This window comes from Botrytis fragariae, assembly GCF_013461495.1.
Source record: "Botrytis fragariae strain BVB16 chromosome Unknown tig00000795, whole genome shotgun sequence".
Taxonomy (NCBI): domain Eukaryota; kingdom Fungi; phylum Ascomycota; class Leotiomycetes; order Helotiales; family Sclerotiniaceae; genus Botrytis; species Botrytis fragariae.
This window is the reverse complement of record NW_023501011.1, coordinates 1,626,983-1,651,353: the sequence shown is the minus strand read 5'-3', so window position 1 is coordinate 1,651,353 and position 24,371 is coordinate 1,626,983. Positions and strand designations below refer to the sequence as shown.

General features: G+C 42.1%; 10 protein-coding genes across 10 annotated transcripts; 4 read left to right on the top strand and 6 right to left on the bottom strand.

Moving 5' to 3' along the window:
* Positions 1-386: 386 nt before the first annotated feature.
* Bfra_007437 (uncharacterized protein) lies at positions 387-1,746 on the bottom strand (the record flags this gene model as incomplete). The annotated part of the gene is made up of 4 exons (XM_037337809.1): positions 387-835; positions 890-1,017; positions 1,076-1,509; positions 1,555-1,746. The coding sequence occupies 4 exons, from the start codon at positions 1,744-1,746 to the stop codon at positions 387-389; spliced, it is 1,203 nt and encodes a 400-aa protein (XP_037187189.1).
* A 786-nt stretch (positions 1,747-2,532) lies between these two features.
* Bfra_007436 (putative bacilysin biosynthesis oxidoreductase bacc protein) lies at positions 2,533-3,627 on the bottom strand (the record flags this gene model as incomplete). The annotated part of the gene is made up of 1 exon (XM_037337808.1): positions 2,533-3,627. The coding sequence occupies one exon, from the start codon at positions 3,625-3,627 to the stop codon at positions 2,533-2,535; it is 1,095 nt and encodes a 364-aa protein (XP_037187188.1).
* A 1,325-nt stretch (positions 3,628-4,952) lies between these two features.
* On the top strand, positions 4,953-5,547 carry Bfra_007435 (putative methyltransferase domain-containing protein; the record flags this gene model as incomplete). Its single annotated transcript, XM_037337807.1, is given in 2 exon segments — positions 4,953-5,270; positions 5,281-5,547. The coding sequence occupies 2 exon segments, from the start codon at positions 4,953-4,955 to the stop codon at positions 5,545-5,547; spliced, it is 585 nt and encodes a 194-aa protein (XP_037187187.1).
* Positions 5,548-5,814: 267 nt separating this feature from the next.
* Bfra_007434 (uncharacterized protein) lies at positions 5,815-6,413 on the bottom strand (the record flags this gene model as incomplete). Its single annotated transcript, XM_037337806.1, has 3 exons — positions 5,815-5,994; positions 6,119-6,275; positions 6,334-6,413. 3 exons carry the CDS (start codon positions 6,411-6,413, stop codon positions 5,815-5,817), a joined length of 417 nt encoding a protein of 138 aa, XP_037187186.1.
* A 1,035-nt stretch (positions 6,414-7,448) lies between these two features.
* Positions 7,449-8,210, bottom strand: Bfra_007433 (putative serine threonine protein kinase protein; the record flags this gene model as incomplete). The annotated part of the gene is made up of 1 exon (XM_037337805.1): positions 7,449-8,210. The coding sequence occupies one exon, from the start codon at positions 8,208-8,210 to the stop codon at positions 7,449-7,451; it is 762 nt and encodes a 253-aa protein (XP_037187185.1).
* A 983-nt stretch (positions 8,211-9,193) lies between these two features.
* On the top strand, positions 9,194-10,504 carry Bfra_007432 (uncharacterized protein; the record flags this gene model as incomplete). The annotated part of the gene is made up of 1 exon (XM_037337804.1): positions 9,194-10,504. One exon carries the CDS (start codon positions 9,194-9,196, stop codon positions 10,502-10,504), a length of 1,311 nt encoding a protein of 436 aa, XP_037187184.1.
* Positions 10,505-11,454: 950 nt separating this feature from the next.
* Positions 11,455-13,417, bottom strand: Bfra_007431 (putative catalase isozyme p protein; the record flags this gene model as incomplete). Its single annotated transcript, XM_037337803.1, has 7 exons — positions 11,455-11,654; positions 11,708-12,121; positions 12,180-12,676; positions 12,731-12,831; positions 12,885-13,119; positions 13,188-13,357; positions 13,409-13,417. The coding sequence occupies 7 exons, from the start codon at positions 13,415-13,417 to the stop codon at positions 11,455-11,457; spliced, it is 1,626 nt and encodes a 541-aa protein (XP_037187183.1).
* A 3,051-nt stretch (positions 13,418-16,468) lies between these two features.
* Positions 16,469-17,300, top strand: Bfra_007430 (uncharacterized protein; the record flags this gene model as incomplete). The annotated part of the gene is made up of 2 exons (XM_037337802.1): positions 16,469-16,551; positions 16,601-17,300. The coding sequence occupies 2 exons, from the start codon at positions 16,469-16,471 to the stop codon at positions 17,298-17,300; spliced, it is 783 nt and encodes a 260-aa protein (XP_037187182.1).
* Positions 17,301-18,392: 1,092 nt separating this feature from the next.
* Positions 18,393-19,266, bottom strand: Bfra_007429 (putative duf757 domain-containing protein; the record flags this gene model as incomplete). Its single annotated transcript, XM_037337801.1, has 4 exons — positions 18,393-18,623; positions 18,674-18,710; positions 18,770-19,100; positions 19,213-19,266. The coding sequence occupies 4 exons, from the start codon at positions 19,264-19,266 to the stop codon at positions 18,554-18,556; spliced, it is 492 nt and encodes a 163-aa protein (XP_037187181.1). The 3' UTR covers positions 18,393-18,553.
* Positions 19,267-20,440: 1,174 nt separating this feature from the next.
* On the top strand, positions 20,441-23,820 carry Bfra_007428 (putative alpha beta hydrolase fold protein; the record flags this gene model as incomplete). Its single annotated transcript, XM_037337800.1, has 3 exons — positions 20,441-20,480; positions 20,528-22,204; positions 22,268-23,820. 3 exons carry the CDS (start codon positions 20,441-20,443, stop codon positions 23,818-23,820), a joined length of 3,270 nt encoding a protein of 1,089 aa, XP_037187180.1.
* Between the last annotated feature and the right edge of the window lie 551 nt (positions 23,821-24,371).

Here is a 24,371-nt window from a genome sequence, read left to right as displayed (position 1 = left end):
GCACTTGATGTAAATATTTTGATCTCTATCACATCTCAACTTCTTAAGTCTCCCTAGTGGGTGGGTAGATTAATAATTCAAGAACAATAGTTTCAAGAAATAGGTCGATGGCGTCGGTTCACTTGATACCAGATGGCCTAAGGAGATGGGAGAGCCAGAAGCGGAAATGCAAACTCATCCCTTGCTTCAGATCCACGGTCGTTAATTCACCCTAATTTACTTGGCCCTCCGAAAGCACTGTCACCTAGAAAGGACAATTGGATTGTCAAATCTGAATCGAAAGGTTGAGATTGTAATACTGTATCCCAATACCTTTTGTAAAAACCCTCCAATGCCGATAGTCTTGAAGTATTTCCTCTCGTGTGAAATCTTACATCCCATCTTGCTCACAACATCGCCAACCAATTGATAATCATCATGCTCTTTACCAAATTACCTCTCAGATCTAGATGAACTCCATCGTATTTCCTCGCTTGGATACTCATATTCCAAGTACCTAGATGCTCTAGCCCTCTCTTTCCCGCTTCAATTCCCACCGCCTCTTCGTATAACATCAATGCTTTATTTCCCTGACTTACAATCCACTCATCCGTCTTTTCTTTACCTGCTGCGTTTGGAGTGACAAAAAGACCTTTCCATTTCTCCCGACCAATTGTAGAGTCTATGAGTGATATTAAAGTGTCAAGCCATTGGATTGTCTTCGGAAGGTCGAGATCAGACCAAAGACCATGACCGAAGATTATGGCTATAGGTTTAGAAGTAGGACGAACGAGAAGATCATCGCGAAGGCGGGAAATTTCATCTTCCGGTACGTTGAAGTAGACAATCTCTTCCACTATTGTTGTGTATGTTAGCCGTGGAAATCTCTTCGAGATGGTAAACGACTCACTTATAACGTTGACTGAGTTTGAACAAGATATGCTTCCTGGATCATGAGCCTCTACATCTGAGGTCTTATATATACCCTGTACTGAACAAGCTTTAACATCAAACTGTTCATTGCAAAAACATTCCTTCCTAATTTATATCAGTAAGTTATTCTCCGATTTTCGGGGCGAGAAATGACGATACTTACCTCTCTTGTACACTAAAATTCCAATCCGTTACTGCCCCATAGCCAATATCCTTTCTCAAAAAGATATTGAAGCATCCCGTAACATGTCTTAACATACTATCTCCAATAACCATAACCTTCTCAAACCTTCCGAATATCTCACATATTTCCTCTGATGTGAACCAGCGGAAATCACAAGCCCTAGGCATATATGGAGCATCAAATCCAATTCGACCACCAGATGCCATAGCTGTAAGCATAGACTGTCGATCTCTACACAATGGACCAAAAGGAGCATGAAGATCCAACGAAGAAATTGTGCAAGTGTTTCGGAATTTATAGGTTGCGAATGCGTCAACAGAGTCTGGAGTTCTATAAGCTGTTGATTCTAGAGGTTGAAACGGGACACTGGGAACAGTGCTATTTTTCAAATCGACAATAGACTTTGAAGGAGGCTATATTATGTTAGTACTGTCTGGGAATTTGTAGGGCGGACAAACCTCTACAGCATCAACTTTACGTAAGGTTCCATGGAACCAGAATAGACCAGCACAGAAAATCATGGCAATCCCAATTCTTGTTGGGGTTATACGAAAGCCTGAGAAGCGCGAATGACGGTTTGCTCTAGCCCACCTATAAGGAAGATTCGGTGAAGTTACAGGAGTCGTAAATGGATCTTCTTTCTGCCACATTTTGACGACAGGAAACAAGATCAGGCAAACAATGAACGATAGAGAGTGAAAGTTTGTGTTGCGCGGTTATATAAATCCGAACTTTTTCATACTGGTGAAGGGAGTCGTGAATTTGTTTTAAAAGAGAAATGATGGATCTCGATGTAAATCCATTATAAGAAGAGATTTAGAAAAAGTGAATTGCACCAGACCATTTTTAGAAGTCGTGGGCGAGACGAATAGGGAAGTCGCATCTGAATTCCTTCTCCTCATGTTTTGAAGGAAAGATAAATCGATGATCTGTTGAAGTTGCGGAGGGAGGAAAGAGTAAAGGACAGAGATATAGGCACTGATATAATATAACCAATCGGCAATCTATAGTTCAATTGTGAAATGGGCTCTTGGACAATCAGGAATGTTGAAATAAATTTTGATGGGCCAAATCCCAAGTACAAAGTGGATGGCACGCTCCTCACTTGAGTGTATGCTGAGTTCCATTGAACATGCTTTCGGACAGCTAGCTCATACATACACGATTGAACGAAGTATATGGCCTTTTGATTCTAAATACAAGATCAAGATTCGGGGAAAAGTGTATCGTCTGTCTTTACAAGATGTAATTCTTGTGTTATAAATCTAACATGATGCACTCCCTAACACGAAGCAGACGAAAACAATCATACACTAATTCCAAATATACCTACCTGGAAAGCTCATAACACCGTTGAATGGCCCATTCCAGAGTGACAATCAAATAAGCCCAAGTCAATCTAGAATATAACCAGATTCTTTCCAATGTGGTTTATTCTATCGACGTATAAGGAAGCTTATGGGATACAAAAATGCTTTCGCAATATCAACTATCCAACCTCCCCAGCCTCTGATTCTTTGAACTGCATTGAGCAACTTGATAAATCTTAGAGTGAAAACCTCAAGTTCGACAAAATCATCAGCATAAGCCTCCCACACGGCCTTCTCATTTCCTTCTTTTGAGGTCTCTGGTAATAAGTCAAAATCTCCATCAACTCGAACCTTTGGACCGATGACCAAAGCTCTACCAACTATTCTTGTATCGGCCATGAGTCTCGTCCCGGCATCTACGACGTCCTCCGGTTTGCCCATCGCTCCGCCTGCCAATAGCAATCTACCGCCTGCAGGGATTATAGCCGTATCAATAAAGTATGGGCACAACATGTTGACTCGAATGCCATTGGCAAAGGCTGTAGATCTCAATGAGCGGAACATCCCCAAGACCCCATGTTTTGCGACTGAATATTCTACCGATCCAGCAAGAGGAGCAATTGAGGCTACCGATCCAATCAAAAGTAAATGTCTATCCGGTGTGTTTGGGCCGGGGATTGCCGATGGTTTGGCCGTTTGTGATCTGGGATTTCGAGGCAGATGCCACATGGCCAAGTGTGCGGTATACATAACTCCGACCATGTCAACGTCAAAGGCTCTGAAGTTCGGCTTGGGTGGTTCCGGCAAATCTAGACCCACAGGTCTCTGAAATGACATGGGATCTTCTACAATTCCCGCATTGGCAACCACGGCATCAATGCCTTTAGTAGGACTTAGCTCCGTAGCTGTACGAAAGAAGTCGACTTGTGATTGCCAATTTGTTACATCACAATACAAAAAATGATGATTTTGACTGCCAGTCTCCTTGCGCACTTCCTCGACCAATGCTTTCCCCCCTGCACTGTTGACGTCTCCTATTATTACATTTGCTCCATGCTCTGCCCACGTTCTGAAAAAACCTTCGCCGAAACCAGATGCTCCACCTGTTATAATGATCGTTTTTCCTGCTACCCAGCCGGCATCGTATGGACTTGTGGTATCTACTGGACATGATTGATGAATGATATCAACGACATCTAGAGCTGGGTTTGATGTAGCCATTTCGCGATTTAAACTGTCTCAAAGATTGAGGACTGAAAAAGGACGCGATGTTGCACCTCACAGATATTTAAATGCTCGAAATGATCTGCAGCCGTCCACGTATTGAGTGCGTACATTAGTTCATGAAAGGAGAGCACAGCTGAGAAAGGACGAGACTTTGAGCTGAGCAGTGATTGCGTGAGTAGCGGTAAGCGATATCCAGTCGGAGATAAAAAGAGAAGATAGGAACCATTATTTATTACATATTCGAGAAACCACTAGGCCTTATACTTATTAGAACATTAATTTTCAATATTTCATGAATCATAACGGAACGTCTGAGGGGTCAGCGTTCGAGTAAGTTGAGCATGCGAGCTTGATGCAGGAGGCTGAGAGGGGCTAGGGGATAACCCGAGGCAGCAGAAGTGGGGAACGGCTGACAACATTTTTGAACAAAAGCTCAAGCTCAAGCTCAATTCACCATTGATATCATGACAACTGGTACTTTAGCGGCAGTGGACACGAAGGGCGACCCAAAGTAGCGCTTTGCCAATTGATATGTCGATAGGGTGATCAATTCTAGTGATATGGGAAACTTCCCAACCACCATTGATTGACGTCTCTGCTGGACTGATCAGGATACTTGAGGTGTTTACTTCTCCCCTAAATCCCTCCGAATGTATATACATCCTGAGACAGCAAGGTTCCGAGAAAGCGGGAAAGATATCGGTAACCGCGATATACAACTATGCCGCGCAAGTGCGCAATCGGTATCTCAGATCTTTACCTTACCAGGTGGTAGGTAGTTGGAAGACATTGGTAAACAGACAGCTCTCATTCTATAACATTTTATATCCATCCTTAGCTGTGTAACATCGACCCATAATATTTCATGTTCTACGACGTAATGGACGAAACCTTATGTACTATTACAGCCGATACCGTTCTTGGACAACTTCACGTTGTACTCTGTGTATAGACGCTCTGCCAAGTAGAGATTATAGTTGAAACTCTACCAATCGAATACAACATAGTCCCGATTCTTTTCAATTCTGTCTAAGTATCATTATGAGAACCACTACATGTCCTGAGAAATTATTGGTTAAAGGATTTTCAATACGACTGACGTCCTCTGGTACCTTCCTACTACCGAGCACAAGTTAAAGCGAGAGATGACAAATTTTTTCTAAACATACAACAATGTCCTATCCACCGAGCTTCTACACATGTCGACATAATCGCAAGTCACATGCAAAACATTTTTGCTTTTCGTATTTAATCTTCATCCTGACCTTCATCTTCAGCGCGAAAAGGCATGTGCAGTTTGCTCTTACATTGGACACGAGATGTTTCTCTACCCTACCATCTCCCGCCATTTTATATACGACAGAATTCCAAGAAGTCTTGAAATTGAAGCGATTTTGGTAGATTTGGGAACTTTTATTAGTCAAGACTTGCATAAATCTGTGTTGGATGGTGCTCCCTCCACCAATATGTATGGACTAGATACCGTCAATCATTGGGGTCTAGGATTCGACATGTTCCGTGATCATGAGAAGTTTCATGCTCATTGTATCGAAGGTGATATCCTAATTCGAGTCCGAAAGAACGCAACGGAAAATGTATATCATTTGGGTGACTTGCGTTTTACATCAATGGACATGGTAGGGACAGGTAAGGGCAGCCAAGACTTTGGTAGACCTTTCAAAAGTCGGAATATGGGTGGTCGGATACCAAGTTGGAGGGAGCCTGACATTCTTTCAGGAAAGAACAGAGTTGGTGAAGGGAGATAATTGGCTTCATGACCCAGAGTCATCCGGAGAATGTGGCATGAAGCTGGGGAAGAAACGGGATCAAAGTGGAACACTACAGCTGCGTTTAAAACTATCGAGAAGATGGGATGAGAACAGAAGGATGTGCCTGAGAGTACGAAAGATCTGAAAGTTTACTTTTGAGAGGGTAGCATGAGTTCGACCGCTGTCTAGAGAGTTTTATTCAGAGACATTTAATGTTCCTTATGATTTGAATATTCAAAAATGGTTTGGATAACCAAGATGTTTTCAATGTTTATAATGCTTTGATAGTCTAGAATGCTTTCAGTATTCAAGAGTCTCTTATTGGTCTAAATGGACGAGAACAATGACATGACTTGGTAGGTACTTGCCCTACTTTCTCTTTCTCCTTTTCGTAGAGCTTATCCATCAGGCTCTAAAGTATTACCTGCTTCCCATCGATCAAGTTAAATGTTGCCGCTTTATCCGTCTCCCATTCAACCACCCCGTCAAATCGATGCTCGTCCTTCTTCCTCTGACAGTAGCTCATCGCCGCATCTCGGACCGTAGCCCATTCGATCACAGCGGTGCCCAAAGTTTTCCCATCATTTTGCAACTTTACCAATTCCTCTCACCCACCCTACACAATTTCAACCTTCATCCTTACTCCTAATTAGGATTGCCCGCAGTATTTGCAACATGCGATCGTAATTTTCTATTTTCACAATCATCACTCGCACCAAAAGCAATTGCGTTGCTCGAAGAGGTATAGACACCTCTTCGTACTCAAATTCGGGTTTCCCAGTTGAGGCGGACAAAAGTTCCTTGGCGTGAAAACGTGTTCCTCGTGAATCTTCAACTTCTTTTTTAGGCCCGACAATTAAAGCCCGATGGTATCTTTCGTTCGAGATCGTTAGCTAACGTTTGGTAGAGAGCGTGGAAGCGGCATTCTTACGTATTTTCTTTCTCCGGCATGGTGGGGTTACCACCACGAGCATCAAGTGCGATATAGAGACGATGCTTGCCAGAAGGCATGATTGCTTCAAAGCCGTTTTACTCTTCAAATGGCTGAAGTGAAGTGATCACTTGTGTGAAATTCAATAGTCTTTTTGGTGTCCAATCTCTTGACAGAGCACAGTAACTTCTCATATGCATAAACTAATACAAAGATCCTTCCACCAACAATGCTCCTGCAGTTTTCTGTTTCGTGAACATAGCCCAATGTATGAGTCGTCGTGTAGCAATTGTGTGTTATGTCGTTCCATCGCGGCTAGATATAGAGGTAATAGCCGAACCGCGGTCGCATACTGGTTCGCACCAAACGGTTGGTATTCAGAATTAGATAAGTCGTATGTGTGTTCTTTGATTGATTGCCTTATTGTTTGATCTGAAACCAGCCTATAATCTACTCGCCGCTGTGGGTTGAGGTGGCAGTGATTTAGACCGGTTGTATCTTTTCAATCGCTATCATACCAAAACAACTATTAATAAGAGCTTCAAGGCTTAGAATTAGGGTAGCTAGGAGGAGCCGAAATGACTAGGCATTGATCTTTGGTTGAATGGGTTGGCAATTTAGCCTCCTATTTCGGAAACACGGTCTACTTTTGTGAATGAATACATCTTCATCCAATGTATCTCGATGCATAGTAAGGATGTTTTGTTGATCAAATAATTATACCTGTATCAGGGTTTTGAGATGCCCTAATTGAGATTGAAACAACAAAATTATCCCAGATGGAGAATGCGAATGTGAATCAAAGTGATAATGGTAAATTTATAACATTTTCTATATTTTATTAACCTTAGCTTGTTATAACGCCAAGTCGTCTCTTTTAGAGAGCGATAAAGAAAACAGCTAGAACTCGCAATTGGGTATTAGAAATAATTAAACATAGACCTCCAGAAAATTATAGTCTTCACATGCCAACTTGGCAGCGTTACTTGCCTAGCATTGTAGCAATTGTCAAAAGAGGTTATGGCCGCCCTCGAATCATGCTGATACCTTCACACGATACAATGCCATGATCCAGGGAGCGGCCTCCTGTAAAATAGCATTGATGTGGTTTGCACTCAGTAATCTCCAAAGTATTTTTGTCGAATCTCTTCCATAGCTTGTGCGGTAGGGAATGGATCCAAGAATTTATCAATTTCCTTTTTCCAGAACATATTCTGCGGGTTAACGTACATGGCTGTTGTATACTCCCAATAGAAGGGATACCACCCTGCAGTCTCCCAATCAATGATTCCGACCACTTTGTCGTCGACTGCCAGAATGTTGAAACTACTCAAATCGCCATGTGTGAAGACAGGTAAATAGAGCAAAGGTCTATCCTGCCATTCTATAAGCTCATTCAGACCCTCCGGGTTGTTTGGACGAGCCGGAAGATCCGACCGCAGATATCGGTGAAACTCGTTGGTGTTTTTGAAAGGCCCAAATTGTTCCGATCCATCAAGTCTTCCATCATATAATTTTGCGCCATCAATGTTGGCAATTCGTGACGTTTTTGAAGTCAACTTGCGCATCTCCGCAACCATCTCTCGAATTTGTGAAAGTATTTTAGCTTGGGATTCGGGCTTCCGAAGTGCCCATCCACACGCTATTTGTTTTCCACGTATTCTTTCCATGACAATGTAAGTCATTCCCTTATGTACAAAAGAACAGTAGATTTTAGGCACTGGAATAGACGTGTGCTCTCCAATGAATTTCATGGCTGACGCTTCTACCAAAGTTCCGAAGGTGCCAAATTTAACGCAAATCCCTTTGGATATATTGAGAACGCCAGGACTACGCCGACGAAACCGTTTGACGACTGCCATTGAGGCAAGTGTCATGAGCCGGCGGAATCGGGTATTATTTATTGGGGTTGACTCTGGTATTCCATTTGCAGATTCACGTTTCGACTCGATGGTCTTGTTGATTGTGTCAGACACGATTCCCTTTCGAAGTGTTGAATCTTAGAGAAACAATTGAGTCTCCTGTCTCTATGGGGATTTGTTAGACAGATGATCATTATCGGGAGGGTATCGATACATAGATATGATGCTTGAGAGGAAGGGTTCGATGCCGTTTGTTCGTGTCGAGATGTAGACAAGGCTGTCGATTGAGAGCATGCAAGGCTACACACTGTCCTCGCTTAGCCTTACACAGTTTGGCTTACGTAACTCTTGAAATAAGCATGCAACACTATCGATTGTGATGTTACTCAACTGGGATCAATCTTAAGGTTCGAGGGTCTTTTTGCCTCCCAAGGAGACGCTCATCCACTAGATTGGGGTAGGATGAGATTGCTTCATGGAATAAAACAAGATGCGAACTGGTATGCGCGCGGTTCCCTTCCTCAAAACGCTCAGGAGTTGATTGTCTCTCAGAAATCATCCAAATTTTTGGCTCGAAAAATCATCTGGTTAACTTATCGAGGCTTGTATCATGTCATTGACGGCACCATTCAAGTAAATGGCCACATTCAAAAGATTCGGACTCACGAAAGCCTTCTCAGAACCACAAGTCTGGTCTAAAGTTCTTGTCACCACTATTGTTGTACCTTGATTTTGATTTTGATTTTGATTCGCTGAATGATTCATAAATACAAGGCGCAGACAAGCTGAGGCTGTGCTGACTGCAGCTAAAAAAGTGATCCTGTCGGTGAGTGGACATACCCTGACATAATACAACGAACCGCTCGAATGGATCTGAAGATACACAATTGTGCGTCATCCTCCCCATTTCCTTGTCGCTTTTACACATTGAAAAGCTTCCATCTCCTTCCTAATAATTTCTTTTGGTTTGAAAAAGCATGCAAAATAAAGGTCTATCTATGGCAACTCAACATATTTTAGCCTCAGCTGCTCAAAACGCGCATCTACTTTCCATACTTTCACGAACGGATCATGCACCGTCTGAATATATTCAAATCACACAATACCAATCATCTATCGAGAGTATCATCACCCAGCAAGAGCAACGAGTAAAAACTTTGGTTGCAGCAAGTGCAAAGGAACACCAAGACTACGACGAATATCAAGGTTCCACTGTAAAACGTCTGGCGTACAAATTACGTGGAAGAAAAGACAAATTTATCGAGGTGGGAGAACAAGAACACCGAGAATGGTTGAATGCAATTCAGAAGGAGTTGGAAGCCAAGCGTCATTTGAGTCATCTCAACGATACACTTCAAGATGCTAAATCCAAAGCTTCGTCGTTGAGACCTTTGGTAGAAGAACACAATGCAGCACAGGCTGAATTGGATGCTCTTTACAATTCTATATTTTCTGGTCCATCACATGATTTCCCAACGGAAGATACAAAGGAACATATCCTTTCTCGTGCCAAAAATTCGTTTAACGAGGGACAATTACTGCTAAGTACCGAATCCAACGTTTTGTTGATCTTGCAGAAAGCTTCCACCGTCATGAACCAGTGCATCGTGACTCTGGATTATGCGTTACAGTCATCAAATATTAATGCATGGGGAGTCGATGGAGGATTCGATTATATGATGGAACGATCTTCATTTGCAAAAGCTCATCATCTTTCTTCTCAAGTAGAAGTGTTGGTTTCTCAAGCACGACAAATGCAACCAGCCGTTCAACCTTTGGGTCCGATGAACATTGCACAAGGAAGCTTAATGTCCGATGTCATTTTCGACAAAACTTTCTCTGACCTCAAAATTCAAGAGAACATCGAAAAGTCCAAGCGGCAGGTGGCCGCAGCATGGTCACGATTATCTCAAGAGATAAAGAATAGCAATGAACGTCTGGTTAACTTTCGTGAGGAGGTTAAAGAAAAGAAGAAATTTCTGCAAGTGAAAAGGAAGGAGTTACAAGATGAACGGGCGGCTTTATTTGAGAAAGTGATCGCGAGTGGCCAAATCCCGGAAAGTTCTCAGCAACCACAAAGCAATGTTCAAGTAGAACACAGTGAGTCTCCGGAGCAAGGTCCTCCACTGCAGTGGGACAGTCAGCAACATATACATTATTCGTTGTTTGGAGGAGGCTACCAAGAACAGCCCAATGAACCGGAACTGTACCGCATCCCGCCAGCAGGGACCTATGGTTTTCAGAATTCAGATTCAAACCATCCTCAAACGGAATTATCGATGCCAGTTCCCATATGGTATTCATCATAATATGGGTGTTGCTCACCCTTGGCACAGAAAGCTTTTGTTTTAGAATAATACCCGTGGCGTTCGGAATTTTGGGAGGCATATACCAGGGACAAAGGAAAGCACACACAGTCGTGGGTTAACCAAACAATAGAATATTATATCGAAGCTTTGTAAATAATCTTAGACCTTTTCGTTCAGAAATTGTTACTTAACCTATTCCTCTAATTGTTCGTATCTCACCAATCGATTCCAAGTACTGTCTTGCATGCTATATTTGAAATGGTAATCAATGCCCCGATTACAATCAATCTGGATTCACAAAATGAGGGACAGGATATGCTGCCTCTCAAGCTTGTTTGGTTTAACCTCCCCATCCCTGTTCGATGCGCAATCTGATTATCCTCATCCCACTATACTATAATTATATTAAAAAGCAATGTCAGCTGAAGTATTTGGTTTCTTAGGTCGAGGGTTTGAATCTAGCTATATTCAACTCCCGAAATTATCAGAGATTCGTGTTGATTGATATCCTTCTGACGACTTTCATTTCAAGTAGCAAGAAATAGCTTTCGTATGAGTTTCTGCAGCCTTTTATCCTGAGTTTTTGTGATGTATAGAACCACTCCTTATCTCGTTGATTGATTCGAGATTCTAAGCTGCTTGGAATGAAAGTGCAGGGCGTCTGTGACTGGTGACGAGGTCCGGACATTTTATGTGATTTAGTCTGGAAGTTTCCAATGAGAGCTGCCAGTTTTCTTGATACTCAAATGCAAGGTGCCAAATACATCCAAAATAAATTAAAATTATCCGCTTCTTCTTCTTCTTCTATTTCTTCTATCTCTTCTCGTTCATACGATTGGGGAAAATGCATCCCCGCACTTATCACTACACAAACCGTTTTATTCAGAAAACAGACTTTACTCGCTTCAACTGCCAACAATGCATTACAAATACAAGACAACCGACGTCTTCTAGTTCCAATTCTTATGAGCGAACATACCACTGTTATGGCTGTTACCATTTAGTATTCCATTTTTCACTCCATTTTGCTTGCTGATCTTGATATTGTTCAGATCTTTGGTTACTGTTACAGTCTCGTTTTGTTTGATCAGAGCTTCTGTTGAAGTTTCAATACGCTTGCCGAGATCTGAGTTGACTTTGCCAAACATTGCTGGTTGAAAAGTTAGTGATTGACTTAAATTAAGAGGTGAATGCATCTCATACCATAGACCGCTTGCCTAACTTCAAGCCCCTTGTCTCCAGTAACAGAGCTTAGGTGGCCAGCAACGTTGCTGATAAGGTTATCCTGCTGACCCGGCTCTTTAGCCAATGTCTTCTCCCAGAAGATTCTTGGCTGCACGTAGTCTGCATCGACGACTTGGCTCTCGAAGTTGACAACTGTTCCTTGGAATTGTTCTTCGTCGGGTTGTGCATATTGTGCGGCTACTCCAACATTGTAGAAAGATGATGGGAAGTAGTTCTGAGTACCACCGAAGTTACCGTTGATAGTAGCAGCTCCGTCTCTAATGAGAGGTGTAAAGGGCTTGTTGTATGGAGCATTGACAGGGAGTTGGACGAAGTTGGCTCCAAGGCGATATCTTTGGGTATCTGCGTAGGCGAGAGCACGAGTTTGAATGACTGGTATACTTGTTAGAATAGTGAAGACAATTTCTATTGACTAGAAGAAAGAACTTACTAGGATCTGGAGTGAGAGCCCATCCAGGAACAAGATTTGTTGGACTAAAAGCACTTTGCTCTTGTTCGGCAAAGAAGTTATCCACATTCCTGTTTAATGTAATTTTACCGAATTTGCGAAGAGGAAATTCCGAAAATGGGAATGTTTTGGTTGCGTCGAAGATATTGATGTGATAATGCTCGGCTTTGACAGGGTCAATAATCTGTGCAAAGACATCCCACGTTGGATACTTCTGATTTTCGATATCTTCATAAAGACTGCGAGTTTGGAAGTCTGGGTCTACACCAGCCTTTTGATTGGCCTCATCTTGCGTAAAGTTTTTCACTCCTTGGCTGGTCTTGAGATGGATCTTCACATATGTGAATGAACCGTCTGATTTGGTGAACTTGTAGGTGTTGATACTGAAGATGTCGGCGTGTTGGAAATCAACTGGTGTAGCACGATCACTGAAGAGAAACATAAGGAAGTGAATTCCCTCTTGGTTGTGAGTGAAGTAGCTATAAGAAGTTAAAAGTCTGTTAAAAAAAGCAGAGCAAAAGATCAAAACGTACTCCCAGAATGCCTTGTGATCAGGTAAACCACTTCGTGGATTCTTTTTGGTAGCATGAGTGAAAGATGGAAATTTAGCTCCATCTCGAATTGGAAAGACAGGCTAGATAAACCATAAGCTTTTGAAGTGATTCTCACTCATCCGAATTGACTCACAGTGCTGAGGAACAGCCAATCTAAGTTACCTTCCTCAGTAAACATTTTGAAAGCGAAACCACGAGTATCCCGAACAGTTTCGGCAGACTCTGCCCGGCCGGCTACGGTAGAGAACCGACAAAATAAATCGGTCTGCTTCCCAACTCGGTTCAGAAAAGCTGCAGATGTGACGTCCGAGATGTCGTCTGTGACCTCAAAGTATCCGTGAGCGCTAGTACCTCTTGCATGGACGACACTGGAGATGATCGGATTAGCTCAGGTCATGATAAAGACTTGCAATGTAGAGTGTCGTCTTGGGCTTACCGTTCTGGAATTCGCTCATGGGTGATATGTTGGATCAATTCCAAGAGATTGATATCTTGAAGGAGAAGAGTGGCCCTAAGTTGATTGCCAATTCTTTGAGTAGATGCTGGCTTCAGAACGGGAGCACCGTTCATCGTTGTGATGGCCGGTTCTGACGTTACGCCATTGCTCTAATATTTTGTTAGTCCGGCTTATTCCAATGAAAGACTTGCTCTACGTACTTGAGCCATATTGTTTTGATTTACTTAGGACTGGTTTAAATGTGAGAGATTGAGTTTGTTGCTTGGAAAAAAACAAGATGGAGTAATTTTGAGTAGTTTAGTAGTAGTTGCAGAGGTTCGTGGGACAACGTTTAATTTATAGTTTGCAAGATTGCATAGCTAGGCTTCTGAATTCAATACTCCAATATAGTTTCATTTCTTTTGACAATCATACCGCGTAAGAGGCGTGCGCAGAAGCTGAAAGCAATACCTCAGAACATGGGCGTGACTCTTCCAATTTTCGGGGCACAATACACCGCCACTGATATTACGGGATGGGATGGTATAGATTCCTATAAGCTTACCGTTGAGCTGACTTGTGACTTCGTATCTTTTTCAATATTGTCGTGATCCTAATAGCCTTACCGATATTCCTTTTCTTTGAAACGGTAAGCTTACATTCATGGGGCATGAAGATACGGCACAACTTACCGAGAACGCCCTTTTCACGGCAAAATCTTGTCATACGGCTTAGCTGATCATCGTAAATCTCTAATATGTGTCCCTAAATGGTTGTATTGGAGCTCACACATTGAATGATTAGAAACCAGCTTGATAGGATTGGTTACACAGCTGCCTGAATCTCACTATGATTAGCATTTAAATTTTTCAATTATCTTTCGTGCCGCGTTGAGGGACAGCCTCAATTATATTTATGATACTTGATACAACGTATAGATGAGACCCCCAATACGCGCAGTGTGTTTTTTATTGTTTGCTGTAACTAATGCTGGCATTAAACGTTACACTCAGCCTTACTGGCTAATTTACACAAGTACCTTGTTAATTACAGGGCTATTTCTATCATTTCTTTAGAAAAAATGTTGACTCTGAGGGAGGTCATTGATTAAATCTCATTCTTTTCGCTTCATGATCGCTTTAGGATGCACGAGAAAGGGGCTGAGGGACAAGCTGGGATTGTTTTACACCTGACCACTCACCACCCGAGATCATCAAGCAAGGGAGGCAGAATCTACAGGCCTTTGAATGATGACTGGTCTGATTTCAAAGCAACTGTGAACAAGACGGTTCTCTGGGAATAATTGTGAGATATGCTTGGCAAAAGCTGAGCTCCAATGAATCATGCTTACCTACTTACTGAGCCGTCATCCCTTGATAGATTTATGATACGGTCTCTACGTCATTATGTCATGATTTCTCCGAGTATTTCTCAATTGGGAGGATGCTTTCAGAACCATATTGCCTCGTGATTTTTCTTGTGGTTTAATGTGAGATATCCTTAGGCCGTACTAAGAACTGTCCCATGTTGTTATTCTGATAGGGTGAGTTTGTGGCGAGGTAAGGCTTACTGAATCTTTCCAGCATTTTTCAACGATGAAAATAAGCAAAGATTATAAACGTTGGGGAAATTTACTACCGCAAGTGAGTGCTTTGAAGCTGGTATCATGGAAAGGCCGAAGAAACTCCATTTGCGGTTATGATGGTCAGCCGGGAAGGGGTAGTAGCTACTACTTGCGCTTTTCAGCCATTCGTTGATAAAATTTACAAGGAGAGCCGTCACAAGATCTATGAACAGCTGTACCAATATTGAAATATCATACTAAACAGTTTTCAGGATTTAGATAAGGTGTTGGCTAGTTGGAATCAGTTCCTAGATGTCTAAATGGAGGTTTTCATGTTCGAAATCTCATAATCAGCTCCAAGTCTATCCCCTCTGAGAAACCGCTCTTGTGAGTTAGCTGTCCTGTGTCTATTAGCTGCCCATTGTCAGTGAGACTTCCAGACAAATAAGAGTAAGGATCTTTTTTTTTTTGTATTTTACACACGGTCAGTTCCGAGCGTGCCGTCTCTCCAAAAGGACTAACTTTTTGGATATCCCGCTATTTCTTGATATCAGACTGTAGCTGCATTGCATACAATTTAAGTTACGAGGACGGGGATGAAATAGGCTTGTTGAATTTTGGAATACAAATCTAGATATCTCTAGAATGATAGAACCATATATTCCGCTGTCAATGGGGATAATGACAAGTAAATCGAGTAAAGTAGATCGTGATTTTGCATACTGGATCTTCCTACACTTGTACATTGAATTTCCATCCATCGATTCCCTTTGAAGTGTGATTCTAAGTGATGTGGTATGTTTTTCTAATGTTAAACGAACAGTCATTCAAGAACCCCGATTTGACAAGGAGCTATGATCACCATTTCGATCTCTGGAGGGTCTCTGTGGGAAGTGACTTTGCTCGTGTAAGTATTGCTACCAGTTAACTTCTCAAAATGCGAGTAATTGACACCATCAAGCCTGGTCCAGAGGCTTTGCTAGCATCAATAACAAACTGAGATTTTCGTCAATCTTCCTTTCGAGATACAGTTAGTTCTAGCTTACGCATTGTACCGGAGTTCAACATAGTCAGTGGTACATTTAAAGAAAGACAGTGAAAGTTCCATCAAGACAGTTGTGAAAATACCAGCTTTCATTGTGGAGAGTGGGGTGCACTTAAGCTTAGGGTCAGTATAGACTGTCGATATTGCACGACTGGAACGTTACTAGATGTTATGGAACAGAATACAAAGATATATACTGCAGTCAAGTTGACTTAACGTACCGTATTCAAAATAGTCTACTATATTTTGAGCCCTTGCTATCATTGAAAGAAGTGGTTCACACATTGCCTCGACTTCTACCATACAATCGCATCCAGATGCATACGTTGGGCTTCACCAGTACGGCAGAACCGTAATGTGAAGATACTCGATCATGATGACTGGAAGCCCTTATTTGACCATACTGCACCGGACTGAAAAGTGTAGAGTTGCAACCGTAGATACTGAACTTTTTATATATGTGAACTTTCGACTCCATTCCCTAACATAACATCTTCATAGATAAGTTTGCAATATCCGCATACTACCACAAGTTCACCTACATACCACGAGAGTTAGAAACCCAAGAATTTTCTTCAACGACAGCCACTTCTTCATATGACATATTTCACAAATATTCTACTAGAGACTAGACAACTTTTTTCATATTCCAAGAAGAATTCAGCAAACAAAATGCCGTCTATATCTCAAATTCTCGCCACCTGCAAGTGGCAAGAAGCAGACCCTCGCTTTGCCCCATTACCTGGCGAAAATCGGTGAGTACGACATTTCGCCGCATGCAAGATATACCAATCTAATCTCCAGTGCAAACCATATCATGGTAAAGATAGCCGCCGTACATTACAGCGAAGAGAAAGAGTTCATTGTACATCGCGAGCTACTCACTCGCTACCAACCCAGACTCTTTACCAGCATCCTCGGTCCCATCGGAAACTCTAAATCCTTCAAACTTGTCGTCGATCCAAGAATTTTCACAGGACTATTACAATTTGCATATCAGGGCAGATTCTGGCTTCCTGAAACTATCAGAAACATTGAAGTTCTGTGGGACCTCTACATCTTTGCCGAGAAGAAAGAGATTATCATTTTGCAAGATGTGATGATGAATCGCATTGTTTCTTTCTATTTCAAATCGAATACTTTTCCAACAATGGAAACTATTATGTATGTGTACAAAAATACTAAGCACGAATCTTCGACTCGGACACATTCAACGGCACGACGATTCTTAGCCAGATGTTATCTTTCGCAATCATTAGGATGTTTTTATGGTTCGAAATGCAGAGAGTCGGATGCCCGCATTGACGATGCTCTTTTATGGGCAGATGGACTTCAATCTGATACGATGAAGGCTATTTGGGAACCAGCGGGGTCTCCGTGGAAGGTAGAAACGGATCCCAGGAATTCTGTGAGAGTCAAGCCCTGTGACTATCATCAGCATGCATGGAATGAGATATGTCCTAAGTATAGAGAGACATATTTTAATATCGAGACTGATGCATGAATGGGAGTTGCTGAGTGATGAGGTGCGAAGTGGGAGTAACAGGATCAACGAAACGTCTCAGTCGTTCAACTGCTAGGGATGGGATAACGATATTAGCAAGTAGCAAGAATACTTCAAAGGCTTTCAAGTCTAAGTCCCTTTGTGTTACAAACAATTCACAAACCAAGCACTTTCTCAATCTCACTGATGAAATTCTGCAATCGAAACTCCATTCCATATGCTACCGAGTGTGTAGTTCGGAATATCCTGACAACCCCAATCTAACAAACAAAACGCGGGACCCATAATCTTAAGAACCAGCCTTGGACTCGATAATTCAATTCGCAAATTTCCTTGTACACTACCATGCCATTTGCCCTCTCCCCCGTCTGCTTATGAGAACCCAGTTCCGTACCGTCCCTAGGTGAAACCGTTGCCACACTATTGAACTGCAGAGTATTGCTTAGCATAGTCCCTTCTTTCTATCTGCCCGCGTCGTGTGTTTCTTTATCCATGATTTCTCATTTCAATAGCTCATGTTTTTATCTTTGTTTCTTGGGATCCGTTCCATCTTTAGCTGCATAAGCTAACACGCCTTGCACCCCATTTTCCTTTCCATCATCCGTATCGTCTTTCTTTTGAAATCGACGTATGGTTTTCCCACCATCATTCCACTTTCCCTACGATGATCTCTGGACTGTATCACTTGAATCTGCGCTGCGTGGTACTTTTCGTCCGTAGATCCCTTGCTTGTATTGGGCTTCTTGCCAATTCGCTTGTCTACATCTGTATTTATATTGCCACTGAAGCTGGAATTGGTTTGGCCACTTGGCTCAACCTTTTGGATTATTTGAAGCCAAGGGTCAAGCAATTGCAAAATCGCAGGTTATACAAGTAAAAGATGTATAAATGCAGGGTGTTGAAATACAGGCCGTTGAGATGCAGGATACAGAGTCGCGGGTTATAAAATAAAACTGGGGGTTGCAGAGTTACAGGTTTTCTTTGCTCAAATCGAACGTCTGTTAGATTCCTGTAAGAACTGGACACAAATGCCCATATAAATTGATCTGCTACCTGAATTATACATAGGCCAAAGACAAAAAACTTAGATCTCAAATGGGTGATAACGTGCTGCGTTGGTCTATAAAAAAGAGTCGACTTCGAGTTCTCACGTGTTGAATTCCACCACGGCTATAGACTATAATGCTAAATAGATTTTCGGGTGATCGAGGGTATAATGTTTTAAAACGGAATTTATTATTTGATTCATTCTCCTAAGCAGCCTTCTTCTCGGCCTCTGGGTGCTCTTTTTCGTAGATCCAATCATTCAAACCTTTGCGGTTTCTATTAGGTTGTTAGAAATTAGTTGCTTCATATAGGTAAAATGGACTAACCTTGCAATCTCGTAAGCATAGAATTGCATTCTTGGGACTATGCAAGGGCATCGTTAGCTTCATCAGTGCCGAATGACCACCTTAACTTCAACATACCAAAAATGGTTGCATCTTGCTCATATTCAGATTTTGGACTCGTTCTCAACATCGTTCCGAAATTATAATCTTCCACAGTCTTCTCATATTTCATCATGAAGTTTCTCCATCTCTCTTTTCCTGTCTTGCTCTTCATTTCATCCTCATTGATTGTGGCTGCGGGATCAAGTTCTGGGAAATCCTTCATCAAATGTTCATAGATCTCGTTGTCGATTTTTGTGAGCCTGAGAGAGGATCCGCGGACTTTTTCGAGGATTGCCCAATATGTGGACATATGTTGAACAGCTAATTTCGGTGTTAATGGCGGGGTGTTTAGAAAAAGATCTTGGTGCTATGCGAACCTTTGACTGCGAATTGTTTCTCAATCTACATATTTGTCAGTTCCGTGGACATTAACGTGCATATAAGAGCGTTCTGTGCGCATACAATGGCGGATAACTTACATCTTCAAAATTGTCTGCCTTTTCGGCATCGAACTTAGCAGGTGGCGCACTCATGCTTGCGATTGCGGTAGACTATTTGTAAGTGCAGTTCTAGTATTTTTGTGTTTAGAATGTATCAAATAGTGAAAGTCCCAAGAATATGCCTGTTATGTGCGATGAAATTCTATGCCGTTCGTTTGTGTGAAAGGAAAGAAATGGTTTTCAAAAATCAATTATGACGATGGCGGGGTCCGGAATATCTGTTATTCCGATAACCTTACCGCATTCTTACAACTTCAAGTGACATCACAAACTTCACAATTGACAGACTTCAGGAATTCTCAACAGAACCTGCCATATCAATATCTAAGCATGTGTTACCTGATGTTGAAAGTCTCTCTCTGGCACTGAGAGTACTTGTTCCAGTATATCAACATGACGCTCCCGGATGATACTTGGATCTATTGGCTCATGGTCACAGGATGTGATAATGTTTGAGTTACGCAGGCTTTGATCGAAGATCAATGGAAACTGTCACTGTTGACAGAACAGATGAATGATACTTGCCTCATGGCAACATCTACTCACAAGTCTTGAGTAGATACACTGGCTAACCACCCGGTGTATCTTACACTGGCAGTAGCTAAGGTAGCGGGTACATTTCAGAGTTTCATGGTTACAAATTCACGACCACGGTGCATTCTTTCCTATCTGTAGGGTTCTCGAGTGAGATGAAGCAGTTATAAGTCTCTCAGTGTGGAGCCATTTTCGCAAAATTATGACTGTTCCTGATTCATAACTTGAGTTATGGAATATTCTTGGACGAAGGTTTCTGTTCAGAGCTGTGGAGTTTTTTTTTGATAAATAAGTCCAGATCACCGTTTCCGTCATCTACTGAGAAACTATAAGCACTTTGGAATATACTTTTCTCTTGCCATGTTATTGTATTTAGAGATATTGGATCGTAGGCTAAGTTTGTGCAGCGACTTTTCAGGAGGCGGGTTAACATGAACGAGTCGTTATTAACAAATCTGCTATTGAATATGAAATGTGAAATTCACTGAAGATAAGTGAAAACAAATTTCATCCCTCACTTAACCACCTATTCACAGGGTTTGCACAGCCTTGCTGATATTGCTCGCTAACAAAATTTCAGTTCATGGTGATTAAAATAATCATTTATCTTAAACAATCTTTCGGCGCATCCCACTACATCTTAAACAACTTGTTTCTTTAAATTTCAAAAACCATGGACTATACAGAGAAGATAAGCTCTGGCAATAAGAGATGTTAGCACTCAGTCAATGTTGTATCAATATCCTGCTAACAATACCAGTGTCATTGCGACGTTCTATTGTTGGGTCAATTAAACGATCTTTGTCTCCCCTTTCTCGAAAGTCTTACTCTCCGACAACGTCTCAGAACAGTGGATGCTCTGTTGAGTCAACTCACAATTCTTTGTCCTCGCTCAACGGCCAATCTCTGCCAGCTAGCATCTCATCGAAATCTAGCAGATTCAAAAAGTCCACCTCTTTATCTCCCAACAGTCATGTTGTCACTAAATCCACTGAAATATCGTCTTCACAGCAAGGCCAATTGCCTCCGAATAATTCATCATCAGAAGTCAACAAAGTGCGCACGTCGAGGCCCTTTTCTTTCAGCAACAGAATATCTGTGCAATCTATGCAAGAAATCTTTTCGCCCAAGAAAGAAATCCCAACTCGTGCAGCATCCACTACTAGCAAACTTACGAGATCCCTTTCCACTACCTTCTTTACCGATAAGAAACATTCTGTTCAATCACTCAAGGATGTTCCTTCACAAGAAGACAATCAGTTCCTTCCAACTCAAACGAAATCTTCGGTTGAATCGCGCCTTCCTGGCAAACTTCATTCTGCCTCGACAACTCCTAATATTCGATCCTCCACTCAGTCTACAAGAGAATCAAAATTACCGGAGAAAGATGTTTCGCTTCCAACTCGAGCATCATCTACATCTAGCAGATATTCTGCAGGAGTGTGGGTTCCACCGATAATCAATCAGACAAAACTGAGTTCCGAGCAACCCCTTCCGCCTCCAAGTGCAAAGCGAACGTCAGTAGTTTCATTTCAAATCCCAGAAGGTGTCCAAGTCAGCCCCCCACAGAACGATATGTTATTGACTCTTCAACCTCCATCAAATTCAAGCAAGTCTAATCGCTCGAGTTGGCTATCTGTCTCTCGCAACTCGTCTACAAAAAGCAAGAAACCTTCTCAACCTACACGACTTCAGCGTTTAGCATTAGGGCCCAGTAGAGAAACCTCAAGATCTCAACAAAATTACATCCCGACAACTACCAAAGAAACTACCCTTCCTTGGGATCCTCCCTTCGACAGGAATTGGGACCTTTGCGCTAACGATGGCGTGCCTATGAATTCCAATGAGAGTTTCGAGAATTGCCTTCCACCCCGACAGAACGACAATTTTTCTCCATTTTTTGATATGCCTACAAGAGTTCGCCGCAAGATCTATTCCTACTGCTTGCCTAGTAGCACAGATACTACAGTATCTCTATCCCCTGAATTTGCTTGGAGGAATTGCTATCATGATTACTACTTCACTTCACCGTGGAGCGTCCTTGAAATGGTTTCTGGTGCATTGGCATCTTTCAGCCTTATGAGAAATGATATTTTGACCTACTTTTGGACCGAATATCACTTTCATGTTACCTTGACTCCATTTTGCAGTTCGATTTTCACTCCGCTCTCGAGTATTTGGTTGCCCAGTTTTTTGAATAGAATTCAACACCTCACAATTGAACTCGATTTGACTCGGTTTGGTGGCAATGCGCTGAAGTTTGCTAGGCGATTTGAGTACAACATGGAAAAAATGGAAAGTCTTCTACTTGATATTGTTAGGGGTTTGATACAGCGACGTGGTAGAATGGCTGAGCTTACTCTATTGTGTAGACGTTTCAACGGTTATCGTCCAGTTGATGAAAATGATCCCGATTGGAAGGCAGATGAATTGTTTGGTAAGTTTACCCTTTCCTTCATGTTTCAAAAGTCTTTCCGTTCCCTACTAATTGTTGTACCAGAATACTTTCCGAAGGAAGCTATGCAGTTCTGCGATGCAATCATAAACCTTCGTGGCACTGTTAGATCTGTCAGAATCGCCGGGTTTCCTTTAGATTACACCAGAACTTTACTCAAAGCTATGTTCGGACATGGAGAAACCTCGCGCCAGTTTATTGTCCCTGATCGATCTGCTTGGCCCCCACTTCCGCAACAATATTCAGGCATAAAGCAGACACCAGATCTATATAGTGCTTCTATTGCTCCGATGTCGCCACAATTTCCCGATTATCAGGAAAGTCTCTATAGTCCATGGTTGTACGAGGCGTCAGTCTACTCTCTTGAACGCCCTGGATATAACGATGATCTTCCAGTGAGACCAGATACTCCGCTATCTGTTACGACAGTTGGTGACCATGTCAAACTGTATCAGGAACTTTCACCACCAATCGCTTCGGCTGATCCATCTCATAGCCCAGTGAAATATTTACTAGATTTGACCGAGAAGTCCGCGTTGACCTACCAAGTCATGGAGGCGGAGGATCGTAACAACTCGAAACGACATACAAAAAAGCTGAACCCACGAAATTCCAGAGATTTTAGTCCTGGTCACTTCTATCGTCAGATAAAAGAAGATCCTGAAGCTGATTTTAATAGTCAAGAAGAACAAACATCGAATACTGCTGTGATTAACCTAGTCCAACAAGGATTAGACAATGCTTGTGACAGTCAAAAGACAAATCAAAGAGAAGTCCTTCCTACTGGAGAAGAGAGTCACCGATCAATATACCACGAGAAAGACAAATCATTGCCTAAAGCTCCAAATTTCTCAAGCAAAAAAAGATCGCAATTTAGTGAAAGACAAATGCCTGATATTCCAGAGAGTCCTGTGAACACAACTCGCATTAACTCCCATATCTCCACTGCGGAAATTAGACCAGGAACAATAAAAGCATCAAGTGATCTCCACTTGAATCGTGTCCGGGCTCACATAGAAAAGTCTACGTTGGGAAGCGATGAAGGCTACAGCGAGCCCCAATCCCCGCCTTCTCCCATCAAAATTACTAAAGCAGAAACTTTAACAAAGTCTGACGACAATTGTCTTGTTCAAAACTCAGCGAGGAACTCTCGACCAGAGGCCTTGAATGATTGCACTAATTCTAGTTCGCCTCATCCTTCTCCACAACCTTTCAATAATAATACACAGGAGTTGGTTCTCGAAACACCAATCGACCGAAGTCTACTGCGCACACCTTCACCGCCCGCAAGACCAGCAACGGCCACCTCTCCCAATACTTTGAATAGTATGAATGAACGAGACCCCAAATATCTCTTGAGTATCCGAGCTCTTCGATCTGCCTCTACATCAACCGAAAGTGTCATTAGATCTCCAGCAAAAGTTCATAGGCCAGTTTCATTAGTACATCCGACGACCTGGTCAGGTTTACCTATGATCTCTGCACCAGCTCCTCAGAGAAGTTTCACGAGCACGGGACCGCAGACACAAAGGAGCGAGTCTGCTGAGTCGGATTCTAGGAAATTGAGATTCTTGGGTTGGATGCGACGAAGTGGGTAGGTTGGCGAAACGCTCTAATGATTCTCATGGTTTTCTCAACGTTGAATGATGATTTGGTCTTGGTCTACTGCAGCGGCGGAGTTTGTATCTTATGATCATGGCTTTGGTTGGTGTGTTTAATGTAATTTTTTCTGTTCCTGAGTATAAATAGATCGCCAAAAGTTGTAAATTCAAGAGAAAATGAATACATGAAGTTTGAAACAATACCTAGTCACCCATGTGAATTCTTATGTACATGGAATATTACAGTGGTGTGCTCTTCATTATCTGGTTACACCGGATAATAATCTTACAAATCCCACCCAATAGCCTCCAAGGCACTGATTTATTGGCAACGGAAGGGGCAGGACAGCTCGAGGAGGGGAACACAATGTTACACGGTCCGTGCCGCGAAACTAATTTCTCACCTCATGCTCACGTCGAACGTCACGCCATAATTACAGACAATCTTCAGCAACGTTTTATATTTCACAACTTATTCTACAACAATATTTATTACTTTGAGATGCCAATACATGGTTTTTTGCGATCTTTGATGATGGTTTATTCTG